This window comes from Girardinichthys multiradiatus, chromosome 24 (genome assembly GCF_021462225.1).
Source record: "Girardinichthys multiradiatus isolate DD_20200921_A chromosome 24, DD_fGirMul_XY1, whole genome shotgun sequence".
NCBI lineage: Eukaryota > Metazoa > Chordata > Actinopteri > Cyprinodontiformes > Goodeidae > Girardinichthys > Girardinichthys multiradiatus.
The window spans coordinates 22,304,209-22,324,431 of record NC_061816.1 but is presented as its reverse complement, the minus strand read 5'-3'; the positions used below and the strand labels follow the sequence as shown (position 1 = coordinate 22,324,431).

General features: G+C 39.8%; 1 protein-coding gene across 1 annotated transcript in view; it reads right to left on the bottom strand.

Moving 5' to 3' along the window:
- Positions 1–20,223, bottom strand: part of spega (striated muscle enriched protein kinase a) — a 71,172-nt gene that overhangs the window by 20,500 nt on the left and 30,449 nt on the right. Inside the window, exons 10-27 of the mRNA XM_047354734.1 lie at positions 19,983–20,123; positions 19,240–19,422; positions 16,281–16,444; positions 10,821–10,909; positions 10,506–10,681; positions 10,238–10,421; positions 8,328–8,401; positions 8,070–8,228; positions 7,737–7,926; positions 6,735–6,964; positions 6,536–6,655; positions 6,350–6,454; positions 4,510–4,716; positions 4,307–4,430; positions 1,534–1,706; positions 1,278–1,390; positions 1,031–1,199; positions 621–720 (exon numbers count right to left, since the gene is read on the bottom strand). Coding sequence (XP_047210690.1) covers positions 621–720; positions 1,031–1,199; positions 1,278–1,390; positions 1,534–1,706; positions 4,307–4,430; positions 4,510–4,716; positions 6,350–6,454; positions 6,536–6,655; positions 6,735–6,964; positions 7,737–7,926; positions 8,070–8,228; positions 8,328–8,401; positions 10,238–10,421; positions 10,506–10,681; positions 10,821–10,909; positions 16,281–16,444; positions 19,240–19,422; positions 19,983–20,123 — 2,701 coding nt within the window. The remainder of the gene's footprint in view (positions 1–620; positions 721–1,030; positions 1,200–1,277; positions 1,391–1,533; positions 1,707–4,306; positions 4,431–4,509; positions 4,717–6,349; positions 6,455–6,535; positions 6,656–6,734; positions 6,965–7,736; positions 7,927–8,069; positions 8,229–8,327; positions 8,402–10,237; positions 10,422–10,505; positions 10,682–10,820; positions 10,910–16,280; positions 16,445–19,239; positions 19,423–19,982; positions 20,124–20,223) is intronic.

Genomic DNA, 20,223 nt, shown 5'->3' with positions numbered 1-20,223 from the left:
TGCCCCTGAATTTAGATGATTTCCTGCATTTGACATGTTTGGGGATGGCAAAAGGTGAAGCTACCCCTAGTTGCCATTCATGCAATTCATGCATATAATGAACAGAGATTTTTCAACTGCGTCTTTTTGTAAGTCCAGTAGCTTTTATGCCAGCTGGAATCAACAGAAGTCACACTTACTCTTTCCCTCAATAGTTTTTGCCCTTTTCAAGTTTTTAACAAATATTCTTTTTTGCAAGGAAAATGGAGATCATCATGTCTAGTTTTCCATTTTATGTATTGTAGAAAATCAATTTGAATTTTGTTGCCATCTGTCCTGTTTATTAGTCAAAAAGCAGCTTTAGTCTGCTTCCCTTTTTAAAGGCTCCACCGCTCTCAGTAAATGCCTGTCTCCACCGAGATGGACCAAAACAAATCATCAGCCAGCTAATGCATTCACTCCACTCAGGATGGTGAGTCATCTCCATTTCTGTCTGCTGTTGTTAAGCAGGTTTACCCCCCCATCATATACAACCCCCTCCCCCTTCAGGCCGACTCTGAGCGCTCAAACAGCTATTAACGTCAGCGCCCTCACCATGTCTGAGGGGAGCTGTGTGCCTCCACACACACACACACACTCACCTCCCTATCTCTTTGTGAACATCATAATAATCCGTCAAACGCCTCATCTTCCTCAGAATGGTCCCCTCGTCCTCCACTGGCTCGGCTGCTGCTTTTCGCTCTGCATGAAGCACAGACACAGGCGTTTTATATGCCATATGTGTGTGCCAGAGCAGTGACAGATGGTTTCATATCATAGCTGCAGAACACCTTGTGGTTTCTCCCATGCGGAGCAGATTTACAGAGCAATTTCTAACAACAACTAGCTGACACGGGTAGAATCTGCAGCAGCACAAAGACGTACTTTAATTTAAACTGTAAATCTAATAAGGATGCTCCACCGCTATGTTTTTTATCATACAGTTTCACGGATTAGTATTAATCATTTCAAATTAAAGTTTTTTTGCATGTTTCATTGTAGGACTTCAAACCTGTGTGAACTGTGAGCTCGGCCTTGCAGGATACAGAGCCAGCCACATTCTTGGCGGTGCAAGTGTACACGCCAGAGTGTTCCAGCTTAGCGCTCAGGATGACCAGGGAATATTCAGGGTTGTCATACACAAATGTGAAGTGGCTGCTCTCGGAGAGAAGGAGATTATCCTGCAACAGAGTAATGACAAGATGAGCTCAAGTTGATAATGCCGAGGTTAAGTGAAAAGTTTGCGTGGAATAAAGTACTTTAAGCCACAGAATATCAGGATCTGGTTTCCCTTCCACCACTACAGCCAGACAGGATGTTTCCCCAACATGCACATCCACATCTTCCATGATGGATTCAAATTTAGGAGGCACTACAGAAGAAAAAGAGGGAAACATTGATGCCTGCTGGTAAAAACTATGGTAGTTAGATATTTCTCAAGGAGATATTCCTGTTGACATGTTCTGCTTCCAGTAAGTTTTTGAAGTTCTCAATTAAATGCTCAGGGTAGCTGACCTGCCATGGCCAGCTGCAGTGTGCAGAGGTCGCTGCCAAACTGGTTGCTAGCTGTAACTACCAGCTGACCAATGTCAGAGTTCCTGACCCGCTGTATCCTCAGGGCATGTTGATCATCATCTGGCATACTCATCTCATAAGTTCCTGGTCTGCTAACCAGTGCAACTCCCCTCCTGAAGAAACCAAAAGTGCATAAAGATAATACACTGAAACTTAGATGCAGTTTTATTTATAAAAAAAAACCAAAAAAAACCCCACAATTCACAATTTTAAAGAGGTAGAATTTCTTATTGTAAAATAAAAGTAGTGGTATATTTGGGTTTGTTATATGCCAAAGAGCAGATGGTAGCACTTCATACTACAGCCTGTAAGTGTGATAATAATGTCATCATTTAGTAATATTATATAAGTACCAGAATTATTGCATTGATATAGAAATAATAATATAAAATTTGGGTAATATTACCAAATTACCAGAGTCATTACAATGTAATAACATGTTAGTAACAACTCATTGAAAATGAGTAATATTTTGATACTTAAATGTAATATTTGGGAATATTGTGTAGTTACCAGAAATATTACAATGTAATTAAATGGTAGCAATGATTCATTAAAAGATAGTAACGCGAGTTAATAAACATAGTAACAATGTTGCAGTCATAAAATGAATTATTTTATTTTAAAATCACAAATAAATTGCAATGTGATCAAGTATTTGTTAGTAATAGTACAAATGTAAGAATTATTTGATAGTATGTTGTTATCACAATTGTTACAATGTAAATATTAGGTATTTACAGTTTAACACAAAATATTATCACTTCAGGGGTGGATGAGATCCACCTTGAGTACTTCAAGTCACGGGATGTTGTGGGGCAGTCATGGCTGACATGCCTCTTCAACATTGCATGGCAGTCAGGGACGGTGCCTCTGGACTGGCAAACTGGGGTGTTGGTCCCCCTTCATAAGAAGGGTGACCGGAGGGTGCGTTTCAACTACACTGGGATCACACTCCTCAGCCTCCCTGGTAAGGCCAACACCAGGGTATTGGAGAGGAGAGGCTGGCCGATAGCCTAACCTCGGCTTCAGGAGAAGCAGTGTGGTTTTTGTCCAGGCCGTGGAACACAGGACCAGCTCTACACCCTCTGCAGGGTACTCGAGGGTTAATGTGAGTTTGCCCAACTGGTCCACATGTGTTTTGTGGACCTGGAGAAGGCATTCTACTGTGTCCCTCGTGATTCCCTGTGGGGGGGTGGTTCAGGAGTACGGAGTCGGGGGCCCTTTATTAGGGGCCATCCGGTCTCTGTACAAGCGGAGCAGGAGTTTGGTCCGCATTGCTGGCACTAAGTCGGACCTGTTCCCGGTGCATGTTGGACTCCGGCAGGGCTGCCCTTTGTCACCGGTCCTGTTCATAACTTTTATGGACAGGATTTCTAGACGCAGCCAAGGGCCAGAGGGGGTCTGGTTTGGGGACCAGTGGATTTCGTCTCTTCTTTTTGCAGATGACGTCATCCTACTGGCCCCCTCTAGCCAAGACTTACAGCATGCGCTGGGGCGGTTCGCAGCCGAGTGTGAAGCAGCTGGGATGAGGATCAGCTCCTCCAAGTCCGAGGCCATGGTTCTCGACCGGAAAAGGGTGGATGAATTGGAAGACGACGAGTATGAGTACGATTATCACTAAAGTAATAGTTTGTTATTTAAAATGTAATAACTTTGTAATAATGAGTAATTACCAAAAGCCTTCAAATGAAATTAACTAACAGTATAAGCTTTTAATAACATGTCAAGAATAGGGTAATTATTTAAATCTAATTGTGTAAGAGTTTTGGCCAAACTGTTACATTGTAATTGCCTGGTTGTGACCAGCTTATGAAAAGATATTGCCAGTAAAACAAATGTTCAACAGTAAACTCAAGAATATAATGTAGTTAGCAAAATTGTAATGGTAAAATCAGTAACATCTCAATTGTGTACAAATTGTAGTAATTGATCATTTCAGAAAAGCTGTAATTTAGTAGTATTATGTAATTACCAAAATTTATACATTCATATCAAGATTCATTCATATTAAAATATACTTATTTACCTGACAGGAACAACTTGTAATAATATTTTCTTAACACATTTAAATTTACAATTTGGTCATACTAAATGAGCATCAAAGTTATGAGAATATAGATACATTTCAGTAACAACCTGTATTATGTAAACAATGCACTAATTGTTTTGTAATTTGATATTTTTATATCAAATTAATTTGCTAAAATGTAGTTCTTGTGCTAGAAAAATTTTTCCCCTGAAGAGGCTCATTTATTTTATGTGTTACTAGGAAGAACTTATATCTGTGTTGTGAATCAGACGTTTCAAGCTTCATTAACTTTTCAATAAGCTCACAGTAATATGATATCTTTCTTCTACAAGTCAGAGAGCTATTAGCTACAATACCCTCAGAGAACTTGAAAAAAATCCAAACTAATTCTTAAACGACATTATCTGGCAGACCTGAAAAAGCCCTAAAAGACTGACAGTGGATATTCTGTGCTTGTCCTGAATAGTCCTTATTAGTGCTGACCCTGAAGCTGCCAATAAGACACCACCTTCATAGTCAGCTGCGGTGTACAGAAATGTATTTTTTATAGTGCTTACATTGTGCAAACACCAGGGGGTGACGCTTCCTAAACAAACAAGCAAAAGAAAACCTGAATTCCAGACTCCGATAACTTTATGTATGATGTCATTAAAGAAATAAATCTTCAGAATATTAACTAACCTTTTCCAGGTGACAACTGCATGTACATGATTCAGCGTAATAGTGATGTTTGCAGGTTGGCTCTCAACCACAAACACAATGTCAGGTTTGTCCAAGATAACAGGTGCTTTCCTCAAATATGGCCCTGAAGAAGTTGAGGATAAAACAACATGTTATATTTCTCCCCAGAGCTGATTTTACACCAGTAGGAGCAGTTTTAGTACCTCTGTCCAGCAGCTGGACCAGGTCAGTGGAGGGGGACGGTTTGCTTAGTGTCTTCCCGGTTGATGTCAGGACCCTGAAAGCGTAACGGACTCCCTTGGACAGGGAGGGAACAGTGTAATTTGTCTCCTTCAGGTTAGATGCCGCAACAGACCATTGGATGGATCCCAGAGGCTGCTGCTGGACCATGAACAGCAAAGAGCTGGCATCTGCAAGTACACATGATGTTTATTATACGCCATCTGGTTGACTATGGAAGCAAATCGTTACCATATTTCAAATGAAAAAGCATTTTCAGAAATGCTTTTTCATTTTAAGAATGTGGCTGCATTGTTTGACCCATAAATAAAATTAGTAATCAATCATCCTATTTGCATTTTCTTCTTCATGACTGCACATTTTATGCCATAATCAAAAAGAAAACAAAGCAGACATTGCTTTTTTGTTTTCGTGGTCTGCCCGCAAAGTACTGCCCAGAACTCGAAAACAAAAAAGCATTCCGAGCGGCAGGCGCAGCAGAGTGACGTCAGCAGCCACTCTTCCTCAGCTCCCTGCTGACCGAGCTACCCATCTTGTTCGGTAGGGGGCGCTGTGCACGTCTGCATTGCATTACATTGCAAACGTGCCGAGAAACTGGTTGAATTGCAGCAGGGCCGAGCTCAGTTTGTGGCAGTGGCAGGCAGAACTGTCAGTTCTGGTGGCAGCCTGTGGCATCCTCATGACCTGAGACATCCAGCGTGTTTTTAAGCATTTATTTATAATTTTCTGTGAGTGACATTTCAGAATAGCCGCTCTTGATCTATAATAAACCGGCTGTTTGTGCAATAAATCTTTGTCATCATTTCAACACGTCACACATACATATAGTGCTATTTATTTTCCATGTCAAGTAAATACAATCACCTTATGTTATGGGACTAAAGCTGTTTATTAAATAATAATCAATAATGAAGTCATTATTTATAGGTAACAGGCTATAACAACAATGATATCCCATTTGCCGATAATCAGCATCAGCTTCCACAAAAACAGCGGCAACGGCATTGGCAAGCTTTTACGGCCGGTCTGGCAATGTAATGCAATGCAGACGTGCACAGCGCCCCCTACCGAACAAGATGGGTAGCTCGGTCAGCATGGAGCTGAGGAAGAGCGGCTGCTGACGTCACTCTTCTGCGCCCGCCGCTCGGAATGCTTTTTCGTTTTCGAGTTCTGGGCAGTACTTTCCGGGCAGACCATGAAAACGAAAAAGCAATGTCTGCTTTGTTTTCTTTTTGATTATGGCATAAAATGTGCAGTCGTGAAGAAGAAAATGAAAATGCAAATAGGATGATTGATTACTAATTTTAGTTATGGGTCAAATAATGCAGCCACATTCTTAAAATGAAAAAGTATTTCTGGAAATGCTTTTTCTTTTTCAAATTTTACATTTCAAATTGAATTTTGGTATCTATTTGCTGGGGTACATTTTGAAAAATAGATCTCAAATGTCTTTTTCATTTCAATTAAGTGAAAGAATGAGCAGTCTTGAAGGAGAAAATGAAAATGCAAATAGGATGATTGATTACTAATTTCATTTATGAGTCAAACAATGCAGCCACATTCTTAAAATGAAAAAGCATTTCTGAAAATGCTTTTTCATTTGAAATATGGTAACGATTTGCTTCCATAGTTGACAGCCAAAGACAGTGAGGTGCTTAAGATCCAGATATAGACATCAAACACATGAGGGCTATAATTGGCATCTGAGGCTGACAAATTTAAACATGTGTTAATAAAAATATTTTCTGTAATTCCTTCTTTAAATAAAACTGGTTTCAGAAAAATGCTGAGTAAAGAACCCACCCAGTGAAGGGTCAAGCCTCTTTGGTCGCTTCCAGCTAAGGGTTATAGTTTTCCCTGTGATGGCGTCAATAACTGGAGGACCATCAGGAGGGTCAGGAACAATATCTGTTTAAAATAAACAGAAGTTCATAAACAATATTTAATTCTTTTCAACCAAAACTTCAGACTGTGAGGATGCATCCTTACCTGTAACATAGAGGTGAGCGTAGCAGGCTGATTTACCCACTTTGTTGGAAATGACTGCCTTGTAGACGCCCCCGTGAGCATGACAAGCTCCCCGAATGACCAGACTGTGGACATCCCTGTCTGGAGGACACATGCAAATTTCTTATTTACTGCCTCAAGGAAGGCCTCTGATTGGTTTGTGATCTGGTTGCTCGCTTACGCTGGATCATTTTGCGCTCCTCGCTGCTCTCGATGCGCTTGCCGTTGTGGTACCAGGCGATGGTTGGATAGGGCAGGCCGGACACTTTGCATTTCAGCATGGTTTCCTTACCTTCGATCACTTCCACATCAGCCAGAGGCTTGACAAAGTCTGGCATGGTTCTTCTTTCCAACTCGTTTTCCAACACCTCAGGCTCCTCTGGGATGGAAGGCATCTTCTCTAATTTGGCCCTTGAGAAAGATTGTAAATCACATGCATTCACTACTTCAGTAAATGAAGAAAAAGCATAGCTTTTCACATTTTTCTCACGTTACAACCAAAAACAATGCATTTTTGTGAGATTTTATGTGACAGACAACCACAAAGTAAAACCAATACATGGAACCACATTTCTCTGCAATTACAGCTGCACATCCTTTGGGGTATGTCTTTTACTGCTTCTCAAATCAAGAAACTTTAATTTTACCCATTTAACCTCAAGTTCAGTCAGATTGGATGGAGAGTGTCTGTGAACACCAATTTCCAAGTCTTGCAACAGATTCTCAATTAAATTCAGGTGTGGACTTTGACTGGTCCATTCTAACACATAAATATGCTTTGATCTAAAGCATCCAATTGTAGCTCTGACTGTATGTTTTAGGTTTAGAAACCTCCACCCCACAGTTTTTCCTAGGACTTGCCTTCAACTCTGACCAGCTTCCTTGTTCTTGCTGAAAAGAAGCAACACCACAGCATGATGCTATCACCACCATGCTTCACTATGGGAATGCTTTCTTTTCAGAGTAAGTCACAGTGAGCTAGTTGTTTTGGATTTTTATTTCAATAAAAACTTGAAAACCATGTTCCCCCCTCTGTCCACTTTACAATTATACACTACTCTGAGTTGGTCTATCACAATTTAAATTCCAGTAAAATGTATTGGAAATTGTGGTTGTATGTAATGTCACAAATGGGGAAAAGTTCAAAAGGTGCAGGGCATTGTATATGAAAAACCTGTCTTACATGTGGGAGGAGATGGCCACCCTTGATTCTTGCACATAGAGCTCAGCAGTACATTCAGACTTTCCATAAATATTCTGAGCGCTTGCGGTGTAAAAGCCCTCCGTGTCGCTGCTAATGTGGGAGATGACGAGTGAATGACGACCCCCCTCTTGAAGGATGCGGATGTTATCATTCTCCTCCACTCGTCTCTCTGACAGATGTTAGCATTGAAAATAGAACATTAAAAAAAGGCATTTTTTGAGGAGTAAGTCTATGTTTTTTTATTTTTATTTTTTTATTTGGTGTTTTGGATCTCTAGATTCCAACACGCACAACCTCTCTGAAGCTGCTTACCAAAGTGCATCCATGTGACTCGCGGAGCAGGTGATCCGCTCACCTTACAGTCAAAGCGTGCGGTGCGTCCTTCGATGACTTCCAAGATGTCCAGTTTACGAGTAAACAAAGGCTCTCTTGATGGAGTCACCCTCAGGTTTGCACTTGAGGTCAGCTCCTCTGGAATCAAGCACGTGCATTGGTAAATGTCTTTTTCTAAAACTAGTACTTTAACCTCTTCATTTCTTAAAAGCACAGACAGCAGTGTTTGTGATTCACCTTTGGCAGTGCTCAGTTTGCAAGTATATGTCCCACTGTCATCCTCATGCACTGAATTGAGCATTAGACGGCACCTATTGAAAATAAATAAATTGGGGAAAGGAAGATCTTAAAATGTTTGGCATCTGACACACCATTGATTCTGCCTGTCGGAGATATCAGTTTGGGAGGCTTTTCATCATAGTGAATGACCTTTACTGTGAAATTAAGAACATGCACAACAATGGAAGAGAATTTAAGTGCACCCTTTCATCAAACATTTTGACAGGTGGGCGGGACTTCCGGTGAGGGCGGGACTTCCGGTGGGGCCATGTGGGCGCCATGTGGTTGCCATGTGGGCAGGGGGGTGTGTCCAAGGGGCGTAACAGTGGATGCTGATTGGTTGTCGTCATTAGGGGCAATACCTTAAATGAGTCAATTAAAACACAGGGGTGTGTTTAAGGGTGTTACAGGGAAGGCCTTAAATGAGCCAATTAAAACACACAGGGGTGTGTTTAAGGGTGTTATTAATAATCTGTATGTTTTTTCAGGCGTTAATACATCTAAAAAACAAAACAAAAAAAAAGACATGCATCCTTTTATATTTTTAAAGGTATAATCAACTTAATGTTGACCTATCACATGAAATCCTAATAAAGGAACTGTGTAACCTGACAGAATTGTAAGTTCATTTTGCTTTACAGCAGGACCTATTTGTTGAATATATGAGCCAGTCTAAATCCATTCAAAATAGAAAAGACCTAAAAAAAAGTAAATAAAAAAAAAAATGTGTGCTTCACTACATCGATGGAACGAGAAAAACCTTCAGCTTCTGCGTCAACATACTGGAAAAGCAGCTGAAATAGGTAAGACGAATATGAGATTAACAGAAAAAAAAAAGAACTTCAGTATACTGTTTCCAAGTTACAAATTGACTCTAGCAATGATGTGTTTGTTTTTGAATCATGAGAGACTCCATTTTAGGAAAAAAAAAAGGAATGATAATTTTAGTTACCTGTAGCTTTTCTAAAAAACATTTTACTTTTTCATCTTAGAGTTACAGGGGTTACAACTGTTAGGGGCGATGTCAGGAAGGGGCAGTTACGTCTGTTTCTTAGATAACATATCACCTTTGAACTCAAGAAGGGTTTTGGTCTTAAAAACATAGTCTTTGCAGTTGAGATAACACTGTCATGTTCTGGTATAAATACTGTGTGTAAATGTTGGGGCTCTGTTTCATTGGTTAACCTCAGTGTCAGGGTCTTCAAATGCTGAATGTCTTTGAACCATAACACTTGTTACATTGAAAAATACCAGTACTGACAAGAAAAAATGTCGGTAAATATTTCAGGAAACCCGGAAATTGTGGCTTCTTCTTCTGATAATTCACAAAAGCACAATGACATCTTAAAACGTAAGTAAGTAAGTAAGTATCATTAAATGCATGTGAATGTTCTCAAATTTTGTTTATATATATTGTTTATATATATATATATATATATATATATATATATATATATATATATATATATTTGTTTCTTTTGTCATAGAACCCACCGCTGATGACCTTGATGATTTCATCTTGACACAATCAGATTATGGTAAGTAAATGTTAAATGCAATAAAATATATATATATATATATATATATATATATATATATATATATATATATATATAAACAATATATATAAAATCATGTAGCTGATGATGCTCATCTATATTTATCAATTAAGCCCAATAAATTCAATCTGCGAGATAATGAATCACAGGATTCAGTTGGATCTGTTTAGCCCCCAGTAGTTTCTAACATTGCTTTGGTCTACAGACAATACAGGCATTCCTCACTTTCCTTTACTACTTTGTTGAAAAATTACCAATATTTACAGTTTTTAAGAAAGATGCAAAAGTCCCCATCAAATTTTAACTCACCTCTTTCCATCAAAATGCATCTTGCAGTTGAGCAGTGCAGGCTGGATGAGCTTTCCGTTAGACAGCCAGTCAACCTCCACATCTTGTGGCCCAGTGATGTGGCACTCAAATATTGCCGACTCCCCAGCTTTCACTGCCATGTCTTCAACTGCTCTGGTGATTCTGAGCTCTATCCCTGCTACTGCTGCTCATTAAAGAATGAGAACAAGTAGCCGTAAGAGGAAAACATAAACGAAACCTAATAATAACCAAGTGCTTTATTGCTCACCTCTGACCTCTACTCTGCACTCCACCTTCTTCATTCCACACTCGTTGTTGATCTCACAAACATAAAGTCCTGCATCTGACCTTTGAGCAGAGCTGATTCTCATTTCACAGGTGCCATCTTCCATCTCTCGCACAACAAAGCGCCCTCCTGTCTTCACCGCCGCTCTGTCCTTTAACCTGGGTCAACATAAAGTGGCTGTCACAATCATTTGTGTTGCTGTGTTTTGAGGAGTTATGACATGACAGTGGACTTGTTTAGAATCAAACCTTCAGGTGTCTCTTGAAATGAAACAGAAAAAGAAAGCAGAGGTCTCACCATAACACCGTGGGTTTGGGATGCCCTCTGATTTTTGCTGAAATAACAACATCTTGACTCTCAGTTACTGCCTGGTCACAGGGTGCCACCTGTAAAGAATAAAAACATGGTTAAGAATCACTCCATCCCAGAATTTAAGGACACAAATGCAAAAGAATTGTGTAAATCACTTTTTGTTTGTTCATCGTGAGGCCACACGGCAGTGCTATTGGTAGCACTGCTGCCTTGCAGCAAGAAGGTCCTGGGTTCGACTCTTTCACCATGGAGTTTGCATGTTCTCCTCATGCAAGCGTGGGTTGTCTCTGGGTACTCTGGCTACCTCACACAGTCCAGAACCATGACTATTAGGTACACTGATAACATTAGGTATGAGTGTGTGCATGCATGGTTGTTTGTTCTGTGTGTTGCCATGTGATGGACTGGTGATCTGTGCAGGATGTGCCCTGCCCCACAATGACCCCTGGAGATAGACACCAGCCCCCCCAAGATGCTTTAAGGACAGGCGGGTGTAGAAGATGGATGGATTGGTTTTGAACAACTGTTACTAAAAACAGTCTTCTTAAAGCTCAATAAACCAATAAAAAGGTCAACAGCTACGTGCGTGTACAATAGTTGCAGGTGTGTCCTGGTACGTTTTTGCAGCAGCAGGCTATTTTAATAGGTTCCAGTGGAATTTTGGAGAAAACATATTGCTGGGGAAAACCTGGTCTGATCCGGAGAGACGGCATCCATCCCACTTTGGATGGAGCAGCTCTTCTTTCTAGGAATCTGCCAGAATTTATTAGTTCTCCAAAACTCTGACAACCCAGGGTTCAGTCCAGGAAGCAGTGTCGTAGTTTAACACTCCTCTCTGCAGTGTCTGTACTGCTACCCACCCATTACCCTATTAAGACAGTGTCTTGCCCACGGCCAAAATTGAATAAATTAAAAAATAATGTAAATGGAGGAAATCATGAAAATCTCATAAAAATAAACACAACTCAGACTGAAAAGAAAAATAAAACAATTAAATGTGGCCTACTGAACATAAGATCTCTCTCTTCAAACACTGCTAGTTCGTGACCTGATTTGTGACATTCAGCTTGATTTATTTTGCCTGACAGAAACCTGGCTGCAGCAAGAGGATTATGGTACTATAAATGAGTCAACTCCAACTAATTATTGGAATTTTCACATTCCTTGAAATACTGGGCAAGGAGGAGGAGTAGCAACCATTTTTCAGTCCGATTTATTGATTAGTCCCAGACCAATCAATAGCTACAACTCTTTTGAATATTTAATCCTTAGTTTTCCTCATCCAAATTGCAAAGCAATAAAACTACTTCTGTTTGTTGTTTTTTACCGTCCACCAGGCCCTTACTCTAAATGTTTAGATCAGTTTTCAGACCTTTTATCTGATTTACTGTTAAATACAGATAAGGTTATTATAGTGGGGGATTTTAACATTCATGTTGACACTGAAAGTGATAGTCCAAATATAGCCTTTAAAGCTATCTTAGACTCAATTGGCTTTGCTCAAAACATTAACAAACATACCCACCTTTGTCTTCATTCTCTGGACCTTATGTTGACATATGGTAATGAGTGTAAAGACATAATATTTTCTCATAACCCTGCCCTGTCTGACCATTTTTTAGTAACCTTTGAGTTTAATTTGACCGGGTACTCCACAACTGAAAGAAAATTTCATTATAGTAGATCATTATCAGAAAATGCTGTAACAACCTTTAAAGAATCTATTCCACTTTTAATTTCCTCATTATCACAGAAAAACACAGTGGAGGGCAATAATTTTGTTTCTGCCCCTTCACAAATTGATTCTTTTGTTTATAGTGTTACTTCATCATTGCGTGGTGCATTAGACAATGCAGCCCCCTTGAAAAAGAAGGTAATTATTCATAGGAGGCTAGCTCCTTGGTTTAATTCAGAGCTGCATAGTTTAAAGCACATTGTTAGAAAATTGGAGAGAAAATGGCGCTCTACACACCTAGAGGATTCCTACTTAATCTGGAAAAATAGCCTACTGTTGTATAATAAGACACTTTGCCAAGCCAGAACAGCTTATTTCTCATCATTAATAGAAGAGAACAAGAATTATCCTAGGTTTCTCTTTAGTATAGTTGCTAAACTTACACAGAGTCATAGCTCTGTTGAGCCTTCCATTCCCTTAGCTCTTAGCAGTCATTACTTTATGGGATTCTTCTTAAATAAAATTGATTCTATTAAAAATAAAATCTTTGACATACTCCCGAAGATGATTACTTCATCCTCAGCAAGTGAGACAAAATTGGAAGTAACTGTAGAAACTGATCTGTGTTTGGACTGTTTTGATCCTGTGGAGCTTCCTGAGTTATCAGAAATATTAGCTACATCTAAACCTTCAACTTGTATGTTAGACCCAATCCCAACCAAATTATTTAAGGAAGTGTTCCCTCTGATTACCAGCCCCATTTTAGATATGATTAATCTATCATTAGTAAATGGATATGTACAACAAGCTTTTAAGGTAGCTGTAATTAAACCTTTACTTAAGAAACCTTTGCTTGATCGAGATGACTTAAAAAATGACAGACCTGTATCCAATCTTCCATTCTTATCTAAAATTCTTGAGAAAATAGTTGCTAATCAAATGTGTGAGCATTTACACAGCAATAACCTGTTTGAAGAGTTTCAGTCAGGCTTCAGAGCTCATCATAGCACCGAAACAGCTCTGCTAAAAGTAACTAAGGATATTCTTATGGCCTCAGATAATGGACTTGTGTCTGTACTTGTTCTGTTAGATCTCAGTGCTGCATTTGATACAGTCGATCACAATATTCTCTTAGAAAGGCTGGAATTTGCTGTATTGATCAGGGAAATAGCACAAGGCTGGTTTAAATGTTATTTGTCTGAAAGATTTCAGGTAGTTCATGTAAATGATAAATCATCTTTAAACTCCAGGGTTAATTGTGGAGTACCACACGGTTCAGTACTTGGGCCAATTCTCTTTACTATATATTTGCTTCCAATAGGTACAATTATCAGGCAGTATAGGATAAATTTTCACTGTTACGCTGATGACATGCAGCTTTACTTATCCATGAATCCTGATGAGCCCAACCAATTAGATAGACTACAAGCATGTCTTGAAGACAAAAAAACTTGGATGACTTTAAATGTTGTGCTTCTAAATTCAGACAAGACAGAAGTTGTTGTCTTTGGACCGGAATCTTTAAAAAAGAAACTGCTTAGTCGATCACTTAGGCTGGATGGCATCAAATTGACCTCTGGTAATAAAGTAAATAACCTTGGTGTTATTTTTGACCAGGACATGTCATTTAAATCCCATATTAAACAGGTTTCTAGGATTTCCTTCTTTCACCTCCGGAACATTGCCAAAATTAGAAATATCCTATCAGGAGTGACGCTGAAAAACTAGTCCATGCATTTGTTACTTCAAGGCTGGACTATTGTAATTCTTTACTATTGGGATGTCCACAAAATGCAGTTAAAAGCCTTCAGCTGATTTAAAATGCTGCAGCAAGAGTTTTGATGAACCTTAAAAAGAGAGATCATATGTCTCCTACTTTAGCTTCCCTTCATTGGCTCCCTGTTAAATTCAGAATAGAATAAAAAATTATCCTCCTCACATATAAAGCCCTTAATGATCTAGCTCCATCATACATCAGAGATCTGATTGTTCCATACGTTCCTAACAGAGCACTTTGTTCTCAGACTGCAGGTTTACTGGTGGTTCCTAGAGTCTCTAGAAGTAGAATGGGAGGCAGATTCTTTAGTTATCAGGCTCCTCTCATGTGGAACCAGCTCCCAGTTTTAGTCTGTGAGGCAGACACCCTGTCTACTTTTAAGGCTAGGCTTAAAACTTTCCTTTTTGATAAAGCTTATAGTTAGAGTGGCTTAGGTTATCCTGAGCTATCTCTGTAGTTATGCTGCTATAGGCTTAGGTTGCTGGAGGACATAATGACAACTTTCGCCCTCTTCGCTACATTCTCACACTACTCTCCAGTTTTGCATTATTTGCTGTTATTTCAGCTTCTGACTTTATGTTCTCTTTCTTTTCTCTTCCAAGAATCTAGACCTGGCCTGACTCTATGTCTACCTGTGACACCTTTCTGGAGGGGGGCATTGTCCGAGCTTCTGCTGGCAACAACTTAATGCTCATCCTCTACCGATGATCCACATAGCCCTGTCTTTCAGTATTTAACCCTTTCTCTCTCCTAGACATGGCAATTGACTGAGCTTTTACTGTGACTAACTCTATGTGCTCTCTTTCAGACTCTAACCTTGAAAACTGGCTCAGGGTTTATCTGTTCTTTCTTTCTAGATTAAACGACTAAAGGAGCTCCATCCATCAACATTTATTTTTTCTTCCCATAGAAAGTACTCCTGGATCAATGCTTCTGTGTTCTTTTTGTGTCTCTGCTCTGTTCTCTCAAACCCCCAGTCGGTCGTGGCAGATGGCCGCTCACACTGAGCCTGGTTCTGCTGGAGGTTTCTTCCTGTTAAAAGGGAGTTTTTTCCTCTCTACTGTCGCTACATGCATGCTCAGTATGAAGGATTGCTGCAAAGTCAACGCCAGTGACTGTCCACTGTCTCTACATGCTCATCCAGGAGGAGTGACTGCTACAAGTCACTGACTGGATGCAACCTGCTGGGTTTCCTTAGACAGAAACACCTTTTATCCAATTTGAATAAATAACTGAACCTGACTGCACTGTTCAATGGTTAGGATTAATTGGAATGTATGTACCTGACTTTTGTGAAGTGCCTTGAGACAACATGTGTTGTGAATTGGCGTTATATAAATAAACTGAATTGAATTGGTGGGTTTAAAACGGTTTTTATGTGTGATTTTAAGCAAAACGAGTTGCTGCTCTTGACACGTAATCGAGGACTTTTATTCTTAATCTAGTGTTTTAAGACTGGTTACTTTATGAGACCTTTAAATTGAAAATCTAAATTAGGCAGGTCCAGGGGGGTTATAAATGTTATTGGACTTTCCCCACCCTCTGTCAAGGATCTCTTTCAAAAGAGCCTTACAAACCATTAAAATCCCAAATTGCTATTAGGCGTATATTATTTGTGTTTTAATCTATTAGTGTTTTGAATAATCTAATTTGACACAATGCAGTCAGGCAAGTATTGTTCTCCTGACAACTGATAAACCCAAACGGATTCATTGAATTGCCAGACAGAGCGACACGATTCCTCCAGAAACACATCTCTACTACTCTTAAGTCCAGAGACATCCTTAACACCACTGGATTTGACGCTTTGCATTGGAGTTGGAGACGTAAGGCTTGGTTGCCGCTGCTTGGTAATAAGAACCCATTCCATGTAGCTCTCTACAAACTTCAGCTAATCTCAAGAGGTTTCCCATTACTTTTTGCCATATAGTATATCTGGGATGTAATGAAATTACAAACAATTGAGTTAATTTAGTTTCATGCAAAGTCTTACCTGAAATGAGAGAGGTTCATGAAAGGAGACATCTTTATGCAAGGATGGTGAGTCTCCAACCTCCATCTTCTCTTCCTGAGGGCTAAGATACTCCTCGTCTGACTGGACTGGACTGCTGACTTCCACGGATGCAGCTGATTCCCCACACTGCATGTGGCTGGGTTCTGGATAATATGTCCAGCAATAGATAAGTGCAATAAACATAATTATAATATAATCACATGCAAATGCAATGAAAACATTTAGAGAAAGTTACATTTGGCTTTGGTTTCATTGCAGACAGTTAAGACATGGTAAATGGTGAGATTAACAGCTAATCTTCTTGAGCACAAAGGTATTTTATTAAGTTTTCCAATGAGAGCACTCTGTCAGTGACTTAAAGATGAGGAACATGTACATCCCACTGATGTGTGCACACAGAGTGGCAGGACCTCTCTGAAATGTAATTGAACACATAATGAATAAATCCCTTAATCCCTGACCTAATCATTAACTTTAGTCCCATTGTTTCCAGAAGAGAAAAAGTGCTTCTGAGCTCCTTCCTTTTGGGGTTTGCTCCTGTCAAAAATGATTCCCTGGAGACTAAACATTTTCTATTTCCGTTTCAGCCTCATGTCTATCTTTCAAGATGCATTTCAGAAAAGGGGCAGATAGGATTATGACAGAAGCAAAATAAGACATGTCCTCCTTCTGATGAAGAGAACAGAATCAACCTAAACAAGAAACAAATTCAAACCTAAACATGAAAGAACGTATAAAAGGAGGTTCTAGATTCTCAAATACCCTCATGTCAGATAGTTCTGAATGCTGTAGGTGGGTATTCTGTAAAATTCTTGACATTAAACAGGAAAAATAAAACAATCTACCTTGACCCAGATCTCTGAGAGGCGTCCGTGCACCGGGGAGTTAATCCCACAAGTATTCATGCAAACCTGCCAACTCTTGTATAACTACCGAACAGTCTGAACTGAAGAAAAAAATCCCTTTACACATTCATAATCTGTTCTGTCCTTTGCTTCCAAGCACTGTCATGCCGATGTTATCTAACCGCCTGCAGTCAGGGCATAGTAGATGAAAATGTAAAATATTTTACAGTTTATAGATTTTTCCATTTTTTGTCCTCTTTCAGTTCAAGATTTCCAGTTTGATTTGAGTCTGGACTTTGACTAGACTATTTTAACACATTAGTATGTTTAGAGGGAAACCAGTCCACTATAGCTCTAGCTGTTTGTTTAGGGTCGTTGTTCTGCTGGAAGGTGAACCTTCACCCCAGTCTCAAATCCTCTGCCGCCCCTAACAGGTTTTCTTCCAGGATTGCTATTTTTTTAGTTCCATTCATCTTCCCATCAACTGCAGCCTCCCAGTCAGTGCTGAAGAAAAGCATCCCCACAGCATGATGCTGCCACCACCACCTCTGAGGACAAGCTATATTCATATATATATAGACACAGATGAACTCTTAACAATGAGCAGACTTTTGGACGCACTGGATTTCATTTTGGGGTTATCAAAGTGAAGGGCACTGAATATGTAGTTTTCAACATTTTTAGCAGATAAAGATTTGAAAACTGCACCTATGTATCATTTTGGTGTCACTTCAAAATCACACCTGAAAAAAAATCAGGACACCTCATTAAATACTCATCTTGTTTTTTTAAATGTTTACTTATAAATGTCTAATTTATTTTAATTTTATCTCTAAAATAGAAAGTGATTTAATTAGTATTATTTATCAAATTATTTTAAAAATATATCAACAGTTTTTTAGCTGAGGAAAATATTAGGACACCCTACCCCCTAATAATAAGATGCTTCAGGCAGCTATCTGACATGTTTGAGGGGTTTCCTGCGCATCCAGACTGTTTCAAGCCACTCAGTGAGATCAAGATCTTGGTTTTGACTCAGGCTTAACTTTCATATCAACAGTAGCAGAAGGCTGCAGTAGGTCCTGTGATGATATTTCAGCGTTTCAGGAGACTTCTTTTAGCATTTTGCTATCTGCTGTGATAGCAAAATTGAAAATCCTTTTGTCTTCCTGAGGTGACGATCTGTCTGACCTGACAATGGCTTTCACCTTCCTTCCTGCTCCCTCCTGCTGGTCATCCCCACTGCATTTACGAGGTAAAGGGGGAATGTTTATCACAGTAGAGCCGAGATGCCGAGGAGGGAATTAATTCAATTTCTCACCTATGTTCGTCCTAGAGGGGGGGGCTGTATTGGGATTTTACAATGCTATCAACCTCTTTAAATCCCGTACCAGACACATAAACTGCTTCGATCTTCTTTCTGAAGGCCTCAGGTTAAAAAAGGGCAAACCTGCTTCAAAATGTTGAGTTACCATGTTCTGATCATGTGTGCCTGTGTTTATTTTAGCCATTTGAAGCAGGAATAAATGTGTGTGTGTTGTGGGAGGGGGGTCCATATTCCTCACCAGAAATGTCTTTTTTTACTTTGTACATATTCAAGCTGCTCCATCTCCAAGCCCTCTAAGTGTGAAATCTGAGATGGTGAAAATCTTCCCTGATCTCAGCGGCAATCTCACAGAGGGACATGAAGCAGACAGCAATAACCAGAGAGAACGAGAGGCTCGGCTAAAAATACCCCTGCAAGTCAGGCTCTAGTAGCCTAATATGGCAGCCGAGGCCTGGAGCTGCTGGCTCAGGCAGCACTGCAGTGCATGCTTACATTTGATGACAAAACTGTGCATTTTTATGGGCTGAATCAACACTTACATAGAGCAGTACAAGCTTTTCACACACTGTACAACATAAATACACATCCACTAATGGCACATGTGTGAGAGAAATCCTTTCTTGAAAGGAATTTGTTTTGTTTACTCTTGGACTTTGAATGCCAAGACTGCCTTTATGTGTCTGATGTTTGGAGGAGGGCTGGTGGTGAACCCTCACTTTTCTGTTCCTCGTTGTCCTTATGCATGAATCTGTGTGATTGTTCTCACCTGACCGGATGTAGAGGGTGGCGCTGCAGGACGAGATCCCCACCGTGTTGGCTGCTGTGACGCAGTATGATCCGGCATTATGGGGCCTGAGCTCCTTTATCAGGAGAGTGTGCACCTCGCCTTCTGTTTTCACCTTATAAAAAGCATCGCTGCGCAGCTCTACGTTGTTCTTCCTCCATGTCACTGAGTAAGGAAAAGCAAGGGAACAAAAATTGATGCACAGAGTGACAGAATCAAGAGAGATGTGCAATGAACAAGGCTCATTTTCTTGGTTTATACACATTTTTAAGATTATTCATGATCTCGCTGATCTTTTTGCAGAGAGAAATCACACTTGGCAGGGTTCCCACATGTTGCCGTTTTAAAAGTCCACCCTTTCCAGATTCAGATTCATAATGGATGGATGGATGGATGGATGGAAGGATGGATGGATGGATGGATGGATGGATGGATGGATGGATGGATGGATGGATGGAAAAACAGATGAACAAATGGACAGATACAAATTTTAAAGAATGGGATAGGGAATAATGTTTCTGGAATTACAGATATTTTATGCACACATACTATATTCATTTTCCATATCTATGCTTACTTTTCCAGATTTTTCCAATATGCAGAGAACCCTGAGGAACTCCTTATAATAGGTGTTCAACTGTCAACTTTAACATTGAAATTTCTCAAATCCCGATCCAAACATTAAACAGGTACACCACGAGCTCAGCAGATAGTTTCTGTTGTACCTGTTGGCGCCGGGCTGCCAGTGATGATGCAATCCAGTTTGACCTCAGAGCCAGTTGGTACTGTGATGTCCTGGAGAGGTTTAACAAACCTTGGGCCCTCGCCTGGTTCTTCATCAGCAGAGGAGTTATCAGATGAACCCCCTGGAAGAGTTAGAGGTGGTTCATAAAGAGCTACCTGGTTTTGCTTAATTTGTGTAACTTAATAGACCAAAAGACAAGTATGAGAAAATTTTACAGTCTA